This window comes from Drosophila rhopaloa, unplaced genomic scaffold (assembly GCF_018152115.1).
Source record: "Drosophila rhopaloa isolate 14029-0021.01 unplaced genomic scaffold, ASM1815211v1 contig_3, whole genome shotgun sequence".
Classification (NCBI taxonomy): Eukaryota; Metazoa; Arthropoda; class Insecta; order Diptera; family Drosophilidae; genus Drosophila; species Drosophila rhopaloa.
Genome location: NW_025335123.1, coordinates 11,885,584 through 11,908,748, shown reverse-complemented (window position 1 = coordinate 11,908,748; position 23,165 = coordinate 11,885,584). Strand labels below are relative to the sequence as shown.

At 38.2% G+C, this 23,165-nt stretch overlaps 1 protein-coding gene across 6 annotated transcripts in view; it reads right to left on the bottom strand.

Moving 5' to 3' along the window:
* LOC108048336 (integrin alpha-PS2) overlaps window positions 1–23,165 on the bottom strand; it is a 35,441-nt gene that overhangs the window by 3,750 nt on the left and 8,526 nt on the right. For 5 of the 6 annotated variants that reach the window (XM_017128897.2, XM_017128895.2, XM_017128896.2 and 2 more), the window contains exons 3-10: window positions 19,059–19,189; window positions 17,256–17,353; window positions 9,125–9,251; window positions 5,856–5,917; window positions 5,106–5,154; window positions 3,300–3,374; window positions 328–1,606; window positions 19–262 (exon numbers count right to left, since the gene is read on the bottom strand). In XM_017128897.2, coding sequence (XP_016984386.1) covers window positions 19–262; window positions 328–1,606; window positions 3,300–3,374; window positions 5,106–5,154; window positions 5,856–5,917; window positions 9,125–9,251; window positions 17,256–17,353; window positions 19,059–19,189 — 2,065 coding nt within the window. The remainder of the gene's footprint in view (window positions 1–18; window positions 263–327; window positions 1,607–3,299; window positions 3,375–5,105; window positions 5,155–5,855; window positions 5,918–9,124; window positions 9,252–17,255; window positions 17,354–19,058; window positions 19,190–23,165) is intronic. The other variant, XM_017128899.2, reaches the window with a different exon arrangement.

The window sequence follows — 23,165 nt, the reverse complement described above, 5'->3', positions numbered from 1 at the left end:
ACGGTCTTTTATACTCACAATCTTTCCAGACTCCAAGGGATTTCCGATTTCACACTTGAACGTGTGATTATTTTCCGGAGTGGGCGGCGAGCAGGTGATGGGCGTGTCCTTCTTCTCGCCCAGCTGCTGCACCTTTCGGAACTGAAGATCCCGCGGGGTGATCATATAGAAGGTGGCCTCGAAAGCATCCTCATTGTTGTTCGAGATCAGGACTTCGATGACCAGAGGTTCGGGTGAGCCAAACAGATACTTGTCCACCGTGCTATAAAATAAATTGGAAATTACTTTGGTAACAAACTTAAATTGTTGATAAAAGAGGAGCCTTACTTGACAACCAGCTTGAGATCTGGTTCGCAGATGTTGTCGGGACCGCAGTTCTTCTGGATATTGATGGCATCCCGCAGGACGATCTCCCGGTTCTGGTCGATCACCGGCTCGAGGTTGCTCCTCCTGCGTCGCACCAGCGGCTCCAAGGGACGACTGCTGCGCAGATTGTAGCGGGCCTCCACTTCCAGAGGCGTCAGCTTATCCTGCACCTTGTCCAGCAGATAGACCGTCTCATTCAGACAGTACTTCTGGCCGTAGCTCAAGCGGATGGTCTGGTTCCTGATATTCTTGCCCTCGTCCCGCAGGAAGAACATGCGGGGATTGGGCAGCTTCTTGGCGTCCAGCAGCCAGGACACATCGAAGTCCAGTTGCTCGGGCAGATAGCGGCCGGTGTAGCTCCAGCAGGTGGTCAGGAGCATGCAGGGCACCTGCTTGCGATCCCTCAGCAGCTCGCAGTTCCGGTCGTCCAGGCTGATCAACTTGGAGTTGCTGCCGAAACTGGTCTCGGCATTAACCGCGGCCACGGGTCGCGACTTGAAGATGAAGACCTGGTCGGAGCTGTAGGCGCCCACGGCCAAATCCGGATAGGTGTTCCCGTCCATGTCGATGCCGCCGGAGAGGGCGAAACCGAAGGTTCGGGGATAGGGAGCACCCTCGACCAGCTGCTCGGAGTGGATGACCTGCGAGGGTTTGGCCAGTGGACCCAGCGGCGAACCGTGGAAGATGTAGACCACGCCCCGACCCTCGGGTCCGTCATAGGGGGCACCCACTGCGAAGTCCCCATAGCCATCGCCATTCACATCGCCCAGTGTGGTCAGGGCCAGACCGAATCTCCCCTTGCTGCGGATTCCGTCGCGGATGTGCTCCGTCGTCCAGCGCTTCTCCTCGCTGGGACCGGCCTGCAGCAGGATGTAGACCCTGCCCACATCGTATTTGCCCTCCGCATTGTCGGGATCCGTGTACATGGGTGCACCGATGAGCAGATCGTCCAGACCATCGCCATCCACATCGCTAGTTGCCAGCGAGTAGCCAAAGTATTCGCCAATCTGACGACCCGTGATATTAAAGATATTCGCCATATTCCATCGATTGACCACGATTCTGCCGACGAGATTGGCACCGCGGGGCATGCCAATGGCCACATCCTCGCTGCGGTCGCCATCGAAGTCACCGGTGACCATCGAGTAACCCAAATACGAGTCATCGTTCACCGAGACACTTTCCGAGGTGGAGAACACCTGGTTCTCCGGCCTGGTCACATCGTGGGAACTGGCCTGACCTGTGGATCCGGGAAAATACTTCGGTTACAAATACTGCCCAAGATTCGTAATAACTCCTCTTATTCTCTGGTGTTTATGGGTGAGTTTTTGATTTTTTTTATGCATCAGTTGCGGTCAAAGTTATGACACAATTTCAAACACTTCAAGTACTTTTTGAATTTAATAACTTTAATAATGAACATTTATTGATAAAGATTATGTTATCGAAACATAATTTTTCACATTTTTTAAAATGGCTACATTTCTGACCGCAACTGTTTGGCGCTATATGGCTAATGGGCATGCTTTGCATCAACAAACAACGATATCAGCGATGATGGGCACAAGGTGAGATGGCACATGGAACTTTTTATTACTCCCAGCCAAAAAAGCCACATAAACAATTACCACAAGATACTACGTTACGTTTTGGATGATTATGTGTATATGATTACGGGGCACTACTAACAAACATACGTGGGAAACGTGCTCAGATTATGGTTACTTTGCATTCCAGTTAGTACAGTCAACGCCTGAAATAAGCTGCGGGTCGGCAAATAGGTAAAACATGCACTTAAAACTATAAATTATGCAAATCATGGGGTCAGACGGTGGTACAAGTCAGGCAGGAACAGAAAACATATAGTATGTTGTATTCCATTTTTTAAGAATCTTTATAATCATGTAATGCTAATAGGTAAAGTTGTCTATATCTATGATTTTGAATATTGCCAATTTGCTATTATTCAATATCGTAACAATCAAGAAAAGCATACAAATTTGAAGAGGAATTAAGTAAGAGAATATATTAAGTTGTATATTACTTAAAAAAGTCTGACGTTCAGTAAATAAAAAGTGTGCTATAGATTGTCTTAAAAGTTTTTCACTCCCTCGATTAAGACTCATAAACCAAATCAAATTGTAAACCAGTTTTAATAAAATTGAGAATTTATAGAAATATCTGTGGCACTCCTTGGTATCATTAAATTTTAAGAATCCCGTTTCCTGTTGAGGAAAACTAACGAGCCTTTCTTTTGGCAACATTTAGCTAGATAGCTTTTAAATATATTATATCACTTGGTAGTGATTTTCGGGTATGGTAGGGTATAACTGATGGTATACAGTTCCTTCTCTGCCGTTCCGTGACTCCTTTTTCTAAGCCACCCAGAATCGGATGAAAGAGAAATTAGAAGAACCACCTTATTTGTTGATAATTATAATTCATCTTTCATCGAATTGCCCCCAAGAAAATTGAGAAGCGGTTAAGACAACAACCAGTTTAAGCAGAATTGGGCTAAGCGTGAGGTACGTATGTTGCGATTTAACCCTCTTTAACCACAGATATTAATTGGCAAAGCGTTCTAGCGACTTCAATTGGCAACCATTGTACAAATCTATATAGTTTGCTTTGCTTACAATGGGTTGACAAGTTATTTTCTTATATTGATGGATGATGTGGGGTAGAGTTTTCATGAGGTTTGATTTTGATATTTTGTTTTGATTATCAGACACCGTTAATGGGACTCTCATTGGAGTTTGTGTACATGTGGGTGGGTATTCGTGTTTAGGTACATGTTTGAGCTGGGTTAATGGTCGTAGGTACAGTTTCGGTTGAGTTTTGAGTTTGTGTTTTAAGGCAGTGGATGAGAAGCGTAGTTGCTGTTTGTTTTATTTATTTTTATTTTATTTTTTTGCATTTTTTATTATTATTACCTCCAGTGCCGAAGGGCTGATAAAAAGGCGGCTTAAATGGAAACTCGGCATCGGGCGGTATTGAGTAGGTTTGTCCTTTTTATGGTTTTTATTTTAATAGCAACAAAAGTTGTAGGGAAGAATGTTGATTGGGATTCGGTTTTGGTTTCGGGTTCGGGTTTGGGTGATCGAGTGGTGCGGTTCGGATTTGGGAATTGGTACAGAATGCAATTCACATTTTCAATTCGAGTTCGGTACAAAATAGCATGCATTTTGCCCCGACACACAGGATATTGATTGAGTGTAGAGTGAGACAGAGGTGGAGGAAGGAGCAAAAAATATAAAGAGAAAGAGAGAACATAATTTTGATTAATCAGATCAGGAAGAACATGACGCGTTATACGGTACAGGTACAGTTATAGTAACAGATACAATTACAGTTACAGTTACAGTTAAAGTTACAGTTAACGTTAAAATTACAGTAGAAAATCGTGTATCAACTACGGTACAATAAATGCAGCTAACTTCTGTTGGGTTAAATGTACATTAAAATTACGATTAACAATATTAACGATTTACGGTTTTGCTGTGTCGAGTTGTAAATTATATCGGAGTTAGCAAAATGAATTAATTTTCGATGTACCACACGGTACGATACCATTTCGTACAGTACAATATTGTAAGCTTCTGGCAGCGACAACAGTGCGAAGTTAAGCCAATTGGGGTTAAACAATATGGTGGACAACAACTCGACAACACAATATGTATATAGATCAAGAAACTTAGCCAACCATACTTGTTCGATAAATGTGCATTTAACAATTGTGCCCAATCGAAGGGCAAATGTTTTAATATATCATTTAACTTCAGTCATAATGTTAAGACTTAACTTACTATACCACAAGAATGATTTTAAAATACATAGTTTTGTTTTGAAAAATGAAAAAATCAAGTTACTAATAATAACTTCTTAAATGCACACTTATTGTTACTTATAAAAATAAACACTACTATTTTACTATTTGATGGTAAATTTATTATTAATAATAAACAAAAATCACCTAAATTAAATTTAAATGTAAAAATGCCTTGACTTATTAATAACTGGTTTTTTAATCTATCTTTTTATATTTTATCGACTAGAAATGCGGCATGCTTTCTAGATGCATCTCATGACAACATAGTTTGTAACTAAGACTTAATTCTACAGATGCATATTGGATGATATCCAGCCAACTTATATCGAGTGTTAGATACTGAGGAACATGAGTTCCTAATCAAAACGATACGGAATTAGAATCGGGTATTACGATACAAACATATAACTAGACCCATATTAGGTGTATTTTTGTGAAAACTACTTAGTAATTTAAACACACAAAAGACTAGGATAAACTAAACTAGGGGATACTATGTTAATGCAATCACTTTGATTTTGTACATCGGAGGGCAATCAAAATGTAATATTTTCGTGGACTTTTTAGCTAGGGAAAGGACGAGGACAAATGCTCAGTAATAACGGGGATAACGAAATTCAAATTTCAAACCAGACTACGAGTGTGTGTGTGTGTGTGTTTGTGTGGTCGGAGGTCATCTAGATTCTAGAGTCTGGGAATGGTACTTAAAGTTCTAGCTATGACTAAATACAGGATAAATGCCGCTTGTCTCAATGAGACAGGAGATACTAGACAGAACAGCAACTTCAAAATACATACAGTAAATGTAACTCGTCTCAAGAGACAAAAGATATTGAGGTACGGATAAATAAATAAGAAATAGAACAACGGTACACGGTACATGGTACATGTGGGAAAAACGTGCACTTACCTTGCCAGTACCAACTGCCAGGTGCGCCAATGAACAAACGCGAGCCATTCTACAGCGGGAGAAAAAAAAAGAGAAAGAGGTTACAAATATAATAGTCAAATCGAATGCTGGGGATGCAATTGTGTATGCAAATGTTATGCCACGACACCAACGAGGTGCCAACTAAACGTGCCCACGTCTGTCCGTCCGTACGTCCGTCTTTTCCGAACCATGCCATGCATATAATAACTCAATGAAACCCAAAAAAACAAAAAAAAAAGGAAAAGAGAACGTTATGGAGATCTATAGATCGGGTTTTGGTTTGTAAGTCGAACTTGTAATTCTCTTGAATTGATTGAGAAATCATATTGCTCAATATACGATTAGTCCTCTATTAAAGTTATTGGCTTGATCTAAGATTAAAAAACTAGTTTTAATTATTTAAGCGTAATAAAATATCCAATTAAGATGGAAAAATAATTTTTTGATAAGACCTTAGTAGCTTTTAATAATCTGAAAGTAGGTATGCTTTCATGGGGCAAAGAAATGTATTTAAGTTAAAGTATAAAGGTCTAAGATATAATATTGTAATAATATTTAAATAAAAAATAATAAAGTTTTGTTTATATTTTAATTCAAGTTAAGGTTGTAAGTTGATAGGTTGTAACAAAATAAAATTGTAGTCGCTAAGATACTCTAAAGCCTAAAACCTTGCACTGTTAATTAAACCCCTTTTTCGATAGGGTATATGTATACCCAGTGAGTACTTACCCCGTTGATCGCTGCACTAAATCCAGCCTGACACGAGCCCTGGCGATGATAACCCCAGTTGTCTGCAACGAGAGGAGAGATGGAAATGCATCGCATAAGTGAGTGATTGGGCGGAAAAGGAGTCTGGGGCGAGGGAATGTCAGTCACACACAGAGATGACCATTTAGGCACTGTGTGATTTCATCATAAATGTTTTGCAAGGGCCCCAGGGTTTTGTTGGCAAAAGGGAACGGTGTGTGGGACAATAAATTGCAAATAATTACCGATGCAATGCAATAAATTGCGCTGCTATTTGTCAGTCGCTGGACGAGAGTTGGTACAGCGTTGGAGCAACATAAAAGGATTAGAGCGCGCCTTTGGGGCAAGATCTTCGCCCGCCAAAGCGATGGACATTGAAATGAAAACACAACAATAAAAGCAGCCCCAACTGCCGAGCGGCGAACAAAAAGATCAAGACGAGGCCCAAAGTGGATACGGCATCCGCACATACATATATCCACATCCACAGCCACAACTACACATCCTTTTGTTGGCCCCGCCTTTTGTTTGTTTGTTTGTTTGTCCGGCAAAGTGTCTGGCGAATGTTGCCTTGCTACCAAATACGAAATCACGTAACATCAGCAAAAAGATCCAAAAAATAAAACAGTAGAAAGTCGAAGCCCAAGATACCCTTATCAAAATAAACTTCGAAATGTGTTAAAAGGGATTTTTTAAACTATAAGTAATGGTCGTACCAAAAATAAGCAAAGCCCTACAAGTTGTCTTTCTTAATGTTGAAAATAATGTAAAATTGGCGCCCTCGGGTGTACATTAACTGTAATATTTTTTGTATGGCGCCCTCGGGTGGACTTAGGACAAATTGGATTTTAATTTTATCGACCTATATTTATTTATTTCTTAGCCAACCTGACGATATTCTCTATTTAAGGAAAGGGTATTAACCGCAACAACAACTTTATGTCGCATGCGCGGTTTAAAGCTAGGCCTCCACATAAAAGGGGCAGGAAAAAGGGGGACTTGGAGCAAAAACAACAGAGAAATCAACAGGCAGATCGTGCGTTTGATCAAATTAACGATAACAATTTGTCTCGAAGTGTTTCAATTTGAGTGCAGCGACAGCAGCGACGGCAGCAACATGTTGCTGCTGGCACCAGCAATCGCATAAGTCAACTTTTTTTCGTAACGCACACAGGTCCTCGTACGTGAGCATACCCATGGCATTGTCTTCGCAGTTGTGTTGTAGTAATTCCCATAATAAAATCGCCCCGTCTTGAATTACAATTAGTTTTTAGCAAGGGCACGCCGAGAACTCCGATCCTTTGCCGACTTTGCTTTGATTTGTCCCTTTTGTTTTTGTTTTTGTTTTATTTTTTGTATGTCTGTGTTTCGTTTAACTATTTAGTTTGGCATTTTGTGCGTTAAGTTGGTATTTATTGCTTTCAGTGATGTCGGAATGTGCTGAACCGACTGTCAGGATAAGTTGATGTTGCTGCTGATGTTGCTGCTAATCATTTCACAACAACAGCATCGACGTCCGCATTAATAACGCAACAACAAGACCACTGGGAATCGGGTTGGCCCATTCGAATGTGTTTAGAATCTATAAATCGCCCTTGGATGGGCTATATTAGCTGCGGATTGAGCAATCGCCTTATAATAAAAAAAATCAAAATGCCCAGGGACTCGTAAAGTTGTGAACTTGATTACCAGGGATATTGCAATTTAACAAACATAGGGAAATACAAATTGAACAAATAAAATATAAAAATAATAAATATAAAGCAAATATTGAAAGTCCTAGGAAATGTAACTTCTGAATCAGTTTTTTTTTCTGCTTATAACTTTACAGAAATTATGTTTCTATAATATTTCATTGTTTTAACTCACTATTTTGTAAATTTTTGGTTTAGAGTGAATCAGACTTTTAAAATAATATTGCAATAATTTCCTTAGTCATTCCACGAACCAAAAAGCAAATAAGCAATAAAGAATAAAAGCTAGAACCAAAAGCAAATCTTCCTTATGATAAACTAGTTCAAGAGTCACAACCCCGACTAATGGCCATATGCCAGCCGCTATATAGGAACACTCATACGTAAACACACACATATATACGGATATAGCTCCTTTAAAATCCGAAAGATATATGCATATATACGTAAGTTGAATGCTTTGCATCTGCGAGGCGATGCTAAAAATAATCACACCTCATCGAAACTTTGCGGAGGAGGAGGACGCGAATGCCACATGTGTGCTCGCACATATATGCCCATTTATATAGACCTAGATATAGGTATAAATATGACTAACCAAACAAATTTGGCAGGCTGTCCCAAAGGCAAAAAAAAAAAGGAAAACAGAATAGAAAAGAAAATCAGGGAAAGTAATGCGAGGTAGAAGCAAGAAAAACAAATGCATCAGTACGAAAGAAATACAATTTTGAACACGAAAAAAAATAAAATTTGAGTTATACAAACATCACACTGCAAACTACAGAAAATGGATATGTTTTTCCAACTTTTCGGCTGTCAAGTCGCATAAATCTGTCATTGAGTCCAGGTGGGTGAAGATTTTCTGGGTTACAAAGGTTTACGATTTGATCTGTTGTTGGTTTATATTTTCAAAAGTCAATTAGGGCCAAGTTGTGTTAGAAAAATGAGAGAACATCTAAAACATGTCATCTTTACTTTTGAACAGCTGCAGCCTGAATTCTCTACAGAAACTATTGTTGTATCGTGTTCAAATAATAAACTTTATACTTCGAGTGAAGGCTTTTAAAGAGAGTTTTGAAATATTTCTGCAGAAAAAAAGGTGGGTATTTGATTTAATTTTTTAATAAACAATTTTAGGGTTTCTGTGTGTTTTTAATGTTCCTTTGAAAGTAAAAATATATCAGAAAATGGCTAAAAAAAAAAACCAATTTAAAGGCAGAGATTCCTGCAACTTGTTCCAGCCACCTCAATTGTTGCCAAATCGATTGTCGAGCATTCTTGACACTTTTCACTTTCCCTCAAGTGGCCGTTATTCGATACTCGAGCATTACCAAAAAAAAAAAATAAAAAAAAAGGTAAAAAAAAAAACAACAAAAGCCGAAGGAATGCCAGCGACTGACAGTTTGAATTTCGCTTTTCAAGGGATTCCCTGCCGCTCGAATTACAGAATCACACCGAATCGAAGCGGAGGTCGTATTAGGGCCTCCGGTGTGGGTTAATGTTAATGTTAATCCCGATCCGTCCGTCCATCCGTCCGTCTGTCCGATCGATACTCACTTGTCCGGCAGGGGGAGACCTCATAGAAGCGCTCGAAGTCGTGCGAGGTGAAGCAGGTGCCCACGGGATCAATGCGGAACGCCTTCGATGGCGTCATCGTGTGGAACACATAGCGCGGGGCACAGGCCTGCAATGAGAAATGGAGAAATTCAATGGAGATGGAGTACTTTGCACAGTAAAAAAATGTTTTATTTTTTAAGTATGTGTAGAAAATTAATTACGTATATAAGGATTTATTTTATTCGCTTTATTGCCTATAAATTCATGTCTATTTAACCATATAAACTAATGACATTGGTTGGCTACGTCTTCAATCCTTGTTTCTTTTTCCTCCTTTTTATACCCTTGCAGAGGGTATTATAATTTTGGTCAAAAGTGTGCAACGCAGTGAAGGAGACATCTCCGACCCTATAAAGTATATATATTCTTGATCAGGATCACCTCCTGAGTTGATATAGCCATGTCCGTCTGTCCGTCTGTCCGTCTGTCCGTCTGTCCGTCTGTCCGTCTGTCTGTCCGTCTGTCTGTTTCTACGCGAACTAGTCTCTCAGTTTTAAAGATATCGAATTGAAACTTTGCACACACCCTTCTTTCCTTTGCACGCAGTATATAAGTCGGAACGGCCGGGATCGGCCGACTATATCCTATAGCTGCCATATAACTGATTGATCGGAAATGCCATAACTCTGCTGTTTGTTAAGTTAGGAAGTTGGAATTTTATATGGGTTTTATATTTGGCCAATCAATCCGACCTACCAAATTTCATAAAGATCGGCCGACTATATCCTATAGCTGCCATATAACTGATTGATCGGAAATGCCATAACTTTGGTGTTTGTTAAGTTAGGAAGTTGGGATTTTCTATGGGTTCTATTTTTAACCAATCAATCCAACCTATCAAATTTCATAAGGATCGGCCGACTATATCCTATAGCTGCCATATAACTGAACGATTGGAAATGCCATAACTTTGGTGTTTTTAAAGTTAGGAAGTTGGGATTTTTTATGAGTATTAAGATTGCATCATATGAATAATTTTGGAGAATATAATTTACAGAATATTCTGCAAGGGTATATCAACTTCGGCTCCGCCCGAAGTTAGCTTTTCTTTCTTGTTATTTGTTTTTTTATTATATGCCTATCTTTTGTTTATAACATTCCTCTTTGACTTGAAGTTGTTCTTCCAAAAGAATTACAAACTAACCAATTAAATGGTATTTTTTTATTATTTTAATTTGATCTTAACGTGTTTTAAAAATCATTTTCTTGCAGTGTAGGTGAAAGAGACAGGGGCTGGCATGGAAATTATTTGGTGAAGATGTGAGACAATGGCAGGCCAGCAGCAACGGCAAAGGCATGAAGCGGTGGCCCTCCTTAAATGGCCAAAGCGAATTAACAGACCCCATATCCACCAGGCACAGTGGAGCAAAAACTATCCAAGCATGAGCAGAATTTCAAATTGAGATAGACCTTAAGACCTTTTCAAAAGCCATGCAGCAATATTCAATTTTCAACACACCATAAATATAAATTTAATTTCTATATAAGATCAACATTTCATTTGACTTCAGAAATCTGTATAAATTATTGTTTCTATTGTGGGCGATTTAAAAAAATCTTTTTTAAAAACTCTAAAGGAAGTGTTTTCATTTTATCTATCTGGCATATCAGCTCAGTGTTTCAATAAATAAAAAAATTGTTGGCCTAATATTTTGATAAGAATGTTAACTTTAATTTCATTAATTCGGGATATCCCTTTTTATGTCCCGATATCTATGATTTATTTTGGAATTTCTTTCGTGGATAATGACACACTGTGCATGGGGAGTGAGTTAACCTCGTCGCATTGGATCGCTTCGCATCCCAGCCGATCTGTGTGTTTATATAGTTTTATAATGTATAAATGGCTGGCAGTTGGACATAAAACACGCACGAGACTCGGGGTCTCAGCCATCTCTGTCGCAGTGCCGGTCCAAATATGGTTGGCCCAGCGGTTGGAGTTTGTGGCATGGGGCATGAGGCATGAGGCATGGGGCAGGAACAGCCGGAGCAGCCGGAGCAGGAGGCATCAACATCAGCGTCAAGATCTTAGGCCCGGCCATTGTCTCCGCACTGCAATTACTTTTACAAATTTATACATATTGTGCCATTTATGGCAACCAGTGGCTCTCTGTATCTGTCGCTTTTCCGCCTACCCCCATTCCCTTTTGGCAACTCTGACATAAACTCAAAATGACGCGCTATCGCCAAAAATGCATGCTGATCGGATATCGGATGGGAGCGGATGGTGAGGCCGAACCATTCAAATGCCCCATTGAATCACAAATCTATGGGCCAGGCCATATTATGCAAGCAGAAACGGGCAAAGAAATCACAGTCCAGCTAACTCTACACCGGGAGAAAAACCCACAAGGTTCGGATGGTATTTGCTGCAGACTTTTTCGAGCTGATTATGGTGTTCCTTTCATATAATTTATATTTTCCAAACAAATCTAGTTGAAAACTTCACTACAGTTTTCTTTTGAATAAGAAAACCTTTATAATTCCCAATTCTTTTTTTATAAAAAGAACCCACAGCTTATTATGTAGGTCAGAACGGTATTTCCATTAGCTGCCGTCTTAAAAATTAATTCAACTTCCTAATATTTAACATTTTCCCTAGTGTACCTGTAAGAAATGGAAAAGTAATAAAAACAAAACCCTGAGAGTTGGGCCAGACAATCGACTTGCCGCTGGGCACTCGGGGGAGCGTTGAACAATTCAATTGAAATTCCCAACAATTGCCCGCGTGGACCATTGTCCATGCCATGATCAATAAGTTAATAGCAATTTCCTATTAAAAACTTTATTATCAGTTTGGCCGGCAAAGAGATTCTTTTGCGGACTTCGCGGCCAACAGTTTGCAGTTCGCGGTAAAATAGTTAGATATGCAAATGAGGAGCGGCCGGAGGAGAATGGATCCCGAAAACAGGTCCAAAGTTGCTTTTCAACCCGAGCATTGAAATCAAAAATTATGGTTATGAATATGGGTTTTGACCAAGAGTTGGGGATGATATATACGAAATCGCTACCATTTCGAGATGTATTTTTATTGTTTACCCGTTTAAACTATATTAAGGAAGTTATTACAAAGATAATTTACTTTTTAAAGCTTTTAATAGTTAAACTTTTTACTTTTGCTTGTTGATCAATTGACTATTCTTTATTAATACATTTGAATAATTCTATTATTTTCAAAATGAAAAGGATACGTTAATTTAGTCAGCCTTATAATTTATGACACAGGGATATATTTAACAATCACATTTAATATCACATTCACATCAATATTTATAGGCCATTTATGTGATGACTCCGAATGATAAACAAATAAAGAAATGTTATTTATTTGCCAACCGCAGAAAGTTATGACTCCGCCAATTGTATATAAATATTAGTAAAATTAGGTCAGCCTTAATTGCTGTGAATTTGGGCCAAGGATCGGTCAACAATTGGATGCTGGCACCCAAATACTTGGTATGAGATCACCGTCCGACTGTGGCCCCAATCAACAACTTGTCGTCGAGTGGGCGGGGTGGTCATCGCCACCGCCCACAATGGCCATGATCGGCAATCAGCGGCACAACACCAAGGTGACATCACTGTGAACTCACTGCATCGCCCCTCTCTTTCTCCGGCCATCTAGCTGTCTCTTTCACTGCTGTCCTCGCCCGGGGGCTTATGCTGCATGTCGTGCGGTCTCGTTTCGCTACGTTTTTCCATACCCAGTACTCAAAAATCGGTAGGGTATACTAATATCATATTGGTTTTTATAACTATACAAAAAAGAGGTTTACTTTCCCTATCGATGCTTTCGGTTTAAGAATACACTACATAAATAAAAAAAAATTTTTAATTTTAATGATAACATAACCATTACAAAGTGCCTTTGTTCCAGTGCACAAATTTAATAGTTATTGGGAGTTATATTGTTAAAGGACTACTGTGATTTTCATTTAAAAACGATTTTACATTTAAAACAAAATAGGGTACCAGGGTGTTATACATAAAAGTCAAAATAACAATTTTCGGTCTGGTTTTTGTTAAGTGGAATGAAGTTTCTTGAGCAAACCAAAATTGCCAAAATTTAGATCGTGTTGATAAAAATTAAATTCCATGAATTATTTTTGTGTTATTTCCGGGTCCTAAGACATCTGTTTTTTTTCTAACAAGCTGATAAAATTCTTTATAAAGTTCTGCGTTTAATCTCGTAAAATTTTTAAATCTCAATTTCTGTCATAAAAAAATGTTATAAACCATTTTATTAGGTTACTTACTGAAACATTTATATGTTAAATAAAATTCAACATTTTCTTTTGCACTATCCATAAATATTTAAAGGTAATATAAATTCGGTTATAGTTCTTATTCTCTGGGAGAGTTGTTGTTTGGATTGCAGTGTTTCGATTGCAACATGATCATCGACACGATCTGTGAAATTGCCAGCGCTATTGAACTCAAATATGGCACAGATATACACAGATGTAGGTATATATATATATATGTATAGTATATGTGGCGGGGGAGGATCGGAGTATCGGGGGACTGGAGTTGGCCATGGGCCTAGCCGATTTGGCATCTGCATCTGCATCTGGCCCGGGGGACTCCAGATATTCTTTGGCATTCGATTCGCAATGGTAACGTCTGCATGTCGACCATGTCAAACGTGTTGACTTTTGACTTTAGCCGTTGTTGTTTTTGACTTTGCTCCCCCAACAAAAACGACAACAACAACAAAAACAAAAACAGGAAGAACCGACGGCGTCTGCAAAAGTGCAGTTTAATGTCTCAAAAATTTATCGTTGGCGTTTTGGTATGCACTCTGCTCCAAACATGGGCAATAAACCACATGAACAAAAAAAAAATACCGAAACAACAGCAAAATCGGCCAAAAAACAAAAGCCCAAATACAGACAGAGACCTCAAAACTACTAAAACCAAGCGAAAAGAAAGCCCAAACAAAGCCAACAAGAAATCGTTCAAAATATGTTAAGCTGCAAGAAAATAAGTCGGGAACACGACAAAACAATTTGGTTTTAAAGAATGGAAATGGTTGACATGCCTAAAAAATGAGGCAGGCTAAAGGTCGCTTCGGGTAACTTAAGCTTATAAAACTGATTGCAATTGTTTGTAGGGTATTATAATTCCAGTAAAACGTTTGCAACATAGTGAAGGGCATATATCCGACCCAAGAATACAAACTAAGATTTAAACGCAGGTTTTTGACACCTCCTTTATTTATCAATAACCAACAATATACAGCATGAAATATATAATATGCAGCATATACAACATACAACATACAACATACAACATACAGCATGCAACATGCAACATGCAACATGCAACATGCAACATGCAACATGAAACATGAAACATGCAACATGCAACATGCAACATGCAACATGCAACTTGCACCATTCAACAATCTACAAGCAGCAACCAACAATCATTAATAAACAATCAACAAACGACAATCAACAATCATCAATAAATTATCAACATCAATTAACAGTTAACATTAAATAATAACACATGGTAAATGTTAAATAAAATCCATGTAATGTTAATGTAATGCTAAGAAAATGTAATTGGTCAGTCATCGTCATTGTTAAGTTTTTCTCTCCCAGGGAAATTATAATTCCCAACCAGTTCTAGTCAAAAAATTACAAAAAATTAATTAATTTTCGAAATTCTAATTCCACGTGATTGAGAAGCGGCTGAAGGAGGCTGGCAGCGATACTATCTTACTTTGACCGGATGCAGTGCATCAAGGATTTAACCGGGTATGTACCATAATTATAATAAATAAAATTTAAATAAAGAGAACACAACTGAACTTTTTAAAATAAGTGAGGATAAGAGATTCTATGTAAGCCGAAGCTGCCAATGCAATATGCATCGGAAAAGAACAACGACTTTATTTTCGTCATTAAATTTTTTGCCAAGCTAAAAAAACCGACTAAAAAAAAAACCAAGTCTTGAATACAGATTTTTAGGAAATTAAACAACAAGTTTTTAGAAGTATACCACTTTGAATTCGGAGAAATAGTTATGTCTTTAAACGTGCAGGCTTAGGTCATTTTCTGCAAGGCCATTTTTCGAAAATTTGGAAAGGGTTACATCGTAAAAATGACAAAAAATCTACCCAAAAATACAAGTCAAGATTTAAAAACAGTTTTTAGATAATATAATCACAATTATTTAGAAGAACGCACATTTAAAATCTGATTTCTTTAAGAAAAGTTATGGACTAGTTAAGTGAATGTTTTTCGCAATATTCCGAAGCTAGTTTCATTTCTTGTTGTGTTACGTTACGTGTGCGTTTAAAAGACTTTTTAAAATAAACCATGTCATTGGATTTTCCGTTTGAAAATGGTTTATACAGAAATTCTTATTGATATTCTCAATCAAATTAATTCTCACTTAAATTTTATTAAAAATATGAGTTAATGAAATCACTAACTTAAATAAATCTCCTACCTTCCAGAAACCAGTTTTAATACTCAAAAATATGAGGGATTGGCGAATAATTCTAGCAAGTCCACAATCACCCACCGACTGATGTAATCCGGGATGATGATGTAGCCCAGTAATTCTGTGGGGCACTTGGCGTAACGAAAACCAATCGATGACCTGCTCCTCCCCATTCGGTTAATGGGCTTTTGAAGGCCAGTCCCAGTCCCAGTCCGAGTCCCAGACCCAGTTCCAGGTTCCCATTTCCCATTTCCCAATTCGAGTTTCCCAATCCCCGACAGGAGAGCGCGTGGCGGAAGTGACCTGACCTGGCCACAATACACCAAGGGTAGGGAGCGGAAAGCAAGGGAAAAGGACGTATTGGCCATCAATGTTAACGGCTCTTGGTGCGCCACGGCCAAATCAAATGGGCCAAATCAAAGTTAATTGAGAACTAAAGTGAAAATCAAATGTTTATGGTGGGTGGGCAGTCAACAAGCGGCCAACAAAAGAAGCCAACGCCAACGCAATTAACCAAAGTTGCGAGACGTGGCGCACCTTAAAGAATCCGAGTTCCCAAAGCAGAAAAGCACTAAGCACATGTGCACAGAGAAAAATGTATTAGATTGTGGCACTACTTGTCTCTTATCAGTAATATTTTGGGACAAAGAAATTTTGATAATTTTCCTAACGCCGCTTTAAACTTAGAAAGCGGAATTTGGCAGTAAAAGACCTACTTCTCATATTTTAAATTCGATACAGTATCTATATTTCTTTACCCAAATAATATGTTGACAATTTCTTTCTGTGTACCAACAAAACACTGTCTCTGAGCATTGGTATCTTATTATGGTTTTATATCGCTCTTGGTTTTCTTTTGTGGTCTACTTGACGCAATCCACCGCCGAACCGCAGCGATGACAAAACAACAAGAAACTATGAAAACCGAAATCAAAATCGAAATCGAAATCCGAATCCATTGAGAACATAGTTTTCCCGAACACCCACTGACATCCAACGGCGAAATCCATCGCATACCGAATGACAGCCATAAAAAAGGTAATTTTCAACGGAGATTTCCTTGACATATGATAGAAAAGGTGTCAGTTGGGCGATGAGGTGGGCGAAATGCCCAGCTCTCGGCCAAAATACCATTAGTTCCCTTGCACTTTCAATGCAATTTGACATTTTAACGAGCTCTGTCGCCGCGGATGATGATGCCATCATCATCGAACTGACGAACATTAAAATCGAACAAGGTTTTTCCAGCGGTTTGCTTTTCAGTTAGTAGGTCGTCTTGCGGTCTGCGGAAAATGAAAGTATCTGTCTGTTCACTTCTCACATTGTTTACCCCCATAAATCAGGATTTTAAAGGGCGATAATGGGAGTCATCGGTGGGTTATATCTTTTTAAAGCGATACTAACTATTTTAGGACTTTACGGCATGGATATACATATAAAACAATAAATTCAGTCATTTTGTTGGAGTAACCTTTTCAATTAAAGTGAAAGCTAATGTTGCTCTGCAATTTTTTTGGCCATAAAAATATTTTAAAATCATTGATATTCCTTGAGCTTTTACACCATGTATATCCTATATTATACTTTAAAATATAATATCGTGTTTAGAACTTACCACAACCAAGTCACTATCGCGTCCTGTGGCCACCGTGGCGCCCAGCCATTGATAGGATTTCCTGTCCACGACCTCCTTTTCCGTATTCCGATTGTTGCCTAGTACAGGTGAAAAAAATACAAATGAATATCTCTACAAATAAATAACCGACATATTTAGTTGGCAAATTAAAATTGCAAGACGACGGCGATCAGCAAAGATAATAAACCTAATTTTCAAAAATACGACTTAAGCGGGTAAACATTAAGAATAAAACGGAGACAGCAAAAACAAAGACGTGGAAATAATTCTGACAAAATGTGAACGGAAATGAACAATTTAGTGAAATTTATATGTATTTTTTAGGAGGGGAAAGGGAAAAGGCAAACTAATTAAGCTACACTGAGAACACAAAACACTTGAGGACAACGTGGACAATAATGATGATGGTCACTTCCTTTTGTCAGTGATTTATGACACAATTTCAGGGGCAACGTGAGGTGTCATGGGGAGTATACAATTTGCAATAGAGGCTTTAATATTGCTGTGCTGTGCGGACTGTACAGATTTTGGGCGGGTGCTTTAAGGCCTAATGAGGTTTAAATGGCACACGGCACAGATAAATTCACTAAAAATGGTAATTAAGAGTGATGGATGAGCCATGGATTGGTGCAAAAATTATGGAAAATTTAAGTGAATAATGGGTAAAGGAAATTGGTCGATATATAATGTGATATTTTGTAAAGGATAGTCATCCCAAATGATTCACTTGAGAGTTCGCCGGAAATGTTTATCCCGATCAAAGACTTAAAAAAAAATAGCACAATCACAACCACAATTCCTAATTATAAATAATCAGTCAAGAAATATTTACTGAGTCAGCGGTGAACTAATAATTTAAAATTAATAAATCATGAATCATTGAGTATTGAGTTTTGCGTTTGGACAAAAACGCAAGTATTTCCTTTCTTCGCAGTTTTGCATTTTTAGTCGGAAGTAAAATAAGCAATTCCAAGATGAAAGGTGAATAAGATCTAACAACTAATGGATGGATGACAGGGCCAGGTGAATCAGAGCCCATGAAACACATTAGTTGGTGGCCAAACGAACCTGCGAGCTGAATGAAGCACCTGTTGACTCCTTTTCATTTTATTTTTAGCCACATTAAGCATGAGTTTGAGCAGAGATTTATATATTATTTTAGCGAAATTGAAAGGGAACTTGGGGCAGGGACTGTTAATGTATGGGGCACACCCCCCAAGTGGGCATTATGGTTACCCAACATCCATTATCGAGTCTGCAGTCTGATGGGGCACGTGTCAATAACTTTTACCCGATGTTTCTCTTTTTTTTTTTTTTGTCGCTCTGCCTTGCAAAATCAAATTGCATATTTATGGCAGACAAACGCAGAGTGCAGAGCCGTCACTTAATGGGAAAAATATGCAAACAACTTTGCAGCGAGGAAGTGTGGCCGGGAGGTTGGTGAGTAAGTTTATCATTTCCGTTTTATGCCCAGGATGTTCCCGGCAATTGTCTAAAAATATATATTATTGCAGTTTGGTTTTTCTCTTCTTTTTTTTGATTATTTTTTTATTTTTGCCACTGCACGTTGTGCATTCCTCGCATTTTGCATACTAAAAGGTTGCGCATGCGTGTAGGCCATAAATAAACAAATTGCGATTTGTGCTTCCCTGGCGCCAGTTTCTGGCGGGGATTGGCGCCAAGTTATCCGCTAGAGAACTGCCATCTTCTCACGATCAAACCCAGAGACACAGACTCGAAAAATGGGTGCCTGACTTAAGTGTTTTGCCTCGATTAACTTACCTTTGGAGTCGAATGGCACCAATTTGCAGTCGTCATCGTTCAGGCTGCATTTGAAGACGGCGCCGGCCTCCGTCACGCCCTGTTGGTAACGGGATGTGTCGTATTTGGGAGCTCCAACGATCAAGCTAACGCTGCAAGATAAAACATAAGGATACCTTATTAATATACAAATAGGCAGGGTCAAAATATATCATATACATTGCATGATTGTGGTCATGTTCACAGAAGGATTTCCAAAGCCTAAGTCCTTTTTTTCAAAGAACGAACTGTAAAACTGCTAACATAATTAAATAAACATTTTAAGAACTATTAAAATTAAGCAGAAAAGACCAAAACACCAAGATTTTTTAAAATGTTTTTTAAGATCCTAAGTTTGATTTAAAAGCATTAATTTTTTATAAATTTGGAAATAAATGTTGTTTCCTTTCTATATTAAATGAATCCTAGCTGTTATACTTAACTAACTAAATACTTAAACAAAAAGGTCTAGCTTTTTCATGAAAAATACAATGTTAGTTTTTAAATTATAAATGGAAGAATTTTATTAATCAGCTCTTCAAGGCTCAACCCTGCCCAGAGCCTTTGATGTCCCACTTCCAGGCTTATGCCATTCTTTTAACACTTTAAAGCGGATTCTTGGAGTTGCCTCAACCAAGCCGATCACCCTCCCTCCCTATTCGACCTTTGGCCACCCCCTTTATGAGGCAGCCGTGCCCGCACCCTCGATCTTTTCCTCCCCAGAGCTCTGGATTTCTGCGAGTCAGTGGCTCGAGCGGTGGTGCTAGTGGTTCTGGTGGTTATGGTGGTGCTGATCTCAGTCTGGCGGTTCTAGTGGCACCGTCCTCCTCCAGGGGCAGCAGTTCATCATGGCACGCATATTGACAGCTGTCATTTGCATTGAATGCGGAAGTGCGGCGAACAGAAAAGAAAAGGGTGCCCAGCTTAACCCTAGGGTGCACTAAATGGGCCTTCATTAAAATTGAAAATAATAAAACGGAATGCGAATGCATGCACAGCCAAAATTAAGCCATCCTTTCAGTATTTATTCACATCGAAATATCAATTTCAAGTGGATATCAATTAAATATTTCGAAATTGTAGTATACAAAAAATTAGATTTCTGTAAAATCATATAATTTTGTAATAATACAAAATTGACGATAGGTATTTACAATGTGTAAAAATATATAATCTGAAGTTGTATTTCTTGTGTTAAAATCAATTTAGGAATATAAAATATGATATTTATGAAAAATTAAAGTACATTTTGTATATTCTCTCTCTGTGTAGACTTTTACGGATGCTATACGAGGCATGCCGCAAATGGTACAAATCAAACACTTGAGAGTTGATTAAAACCCCCACCCTCTTGCCGCCGCCCCTGCCCTGCCCCGCCCCGCCCCATTTACCACCCCCTTGATGACCCGCCCCCTTATTGGCCGACCTGCTCGGCCCACATGCAACAATTTGACGCTTCACTTAAGCAACAAGAATTGAAACAGACTTCGGCAAGCCGGAGTTTATATACCCTTGCGGCCATTGCAAAAGTAAAATATCCCATAAAACGAATATATTTCGATTTCGATGCTTATACGTTAAAAAACAGTCGATAAATTGAGTGCTACAGTCCATCTGAAAAGGTTAAAATTAATTATGTCTCGTTGTATATAAGTCTATAAACAATGAAGTTATCATTTGTTTTCATATTCTGCGTTGCAAACTTTTGACTGAAATTAAAATACCCTTTGAAGGGCATAAAAATCGCACAGATGCGTGAAACTCGAGAGGGAGCGACTCAAAGGAGATCGCGAACGGAACTTCCTCTGAATGGGCGAGTGAGTGCACTGAGCGAAAAATCAAGAGCCAAATAATATTTGAAAAATCTAAATTGGCTTAAAGAATCAGAACAATTCGTTTCATCCACATCTCTTATAAATTTATTTAAATTCTTGTTAAATATTTCAAAAGCAATTTAATATATTTATTAATCAAGTGATATTTTTCTCCCTTTAATTTTTTTTATTGGTGTATAAAAACAACTATCCAAGTGTACTCCAATAAATGGAAGGGTTTCAAATGAATGAATGAAGCGGGTCTTTGGAAGTTTGCAATCTGTTGTGTTCTAGTGGCATTTCCAATGTATTTTGAAATGATTTAAAAATACACTAATAAGCAGCTGGATTCTATTACAGAGCGAGGTTTTTAGTAGTAAAAACATATACTCGAAAGCTTTAATTAGTGCCTCTACGTCCACTTCTCTATCTATTTATCTTTGCACTGTTCTCGGTGCTGACATCATTCGTATTCATCGAACAGCGTCGATTCGATCATTCTCTCGCTTTCCGTTAAATATAATTAATATTAATTTATGGACAAACAAAAATGAGACAATCTCAAACAGGTTCTCAATCCACTGGTTCTCCTCCACCAATTTTTTGAGGGGGCGCCTTTCCATTTGCATTTTTATTTAAATGAATCAATGAATAAGAAAATTCCCAAAACAAACCATTCTTCAATCGATGATAAATTTATATTGGTTTACTTGACTCACTTCAATTAATTCCAAGTATTGCACTATACTCCAGTGTTCATTTCAATGCCATGAATTTGAAAAATGTGATAAACTTTCATAAAAGACGTCAGAGTAAAATAAAAGATTAAATGTCATGGTGACGTTATAAAAGTTTAAATTGTTGAAAGCTATTAAGCATATGTTTATTTAATTTTATTTATTTTTTTATTCCTTTTTAAAATTAAAACCCTATTTTCGTACTTTTATGATAATTTCTTTCCTAACATTATTAACAGAATTGGACATTATTTTTGAAGTATTTTGAAAGTATCTGGCCTTAACGTTAGTGTTTTTGTGAAAATTGGCAATATTATTAAACAAAATTTATTTTATTTATGACTAAAAAGCGTGCAAGTACATTTTCCTGCCCAGATTTGAATTCAGCACACTGAAATGTCTTGAAAAATAATACATTCATTGTTGTAAATTTTTGATGCAACGCAGTGTAAATGTTCTCCATTGCCAAATGAATTTGAGGCAGTCAAGCGTTCTGGCTTACGTAATTTTAATTTGTAAATTGTGGAGCACGCGTCAGCCCGAAATGCGATGATATTGTTTTGGTGTTTTGGTGTTCAGTGGACCTTTTAAAGATCAAAACCCCCGCGCCGCACACAATGCCAGGCCTATAAAATAATCAAAATCAATGCGAGTCAATTGAAAAGTGAAAATAACATCGGGCCAGGCGCCAAACCAACAAATGCGATTGTTCGATTCTCCATTCCCAATTCCAATACAGTTGAATGTCTCAATTGGGAAGGATCGCAGAAAAGGATAGATCGAAAACCAATTTTCCACACACATGTCTTGCAAACATAATTCAGGGAATAGGAGATACAAAACAATACAATACAACAAACTGGTATGGAATGGAAACCCTCTGTTGGATCGCGCCTCGAATGCTAAATTGAGTATGCCCAGGGACCCGTCTTGAATTACCTTCGACTTTGAGGCTTCGTCGTCGCGTGCAGCAGCACCAACCAACAAACCAACAGCAATAAAAATAATGTTTTAAAAATAACATCTTCGAAAATTACCGCCTCTCTTAACCCCCGACGACTTCCGAGTCATTCGCTGAACACATGCTCGCAGGATGTGACGGGCAGACAGGCAGACATACATATTATATATATATATATATATATATATGTTCCATTCCCAATGCGATTTCTGGACCCACTCCAATTCACTTTCCGAATGATGTGGGTGCGGGGCTCGTGTGAAGCTGCGCATGCTTCCTGCCACACATTCGCCTCCTGAATGAATTCACTTCACAGTGCATCAGAAAAGTAAGTTGACTTATGTACTCAAAGACAGCTGCAGGATCAGCTACATTTCAGACACATATACTGTTCGACTGGGTAATTGAAAATTAAATTGCTGATTGATTGATTAGAATCTTTTATTAATAATTAACCTAAATTAAAATAAACAAAAATATATATATGAATAAGAATTATCTTTAACTTTTCTTGATCTTAGTAATCTGGATCTAAAAATGGTCTTAATAGGTTCCTATGCCAGTGTCTTTAATAAAC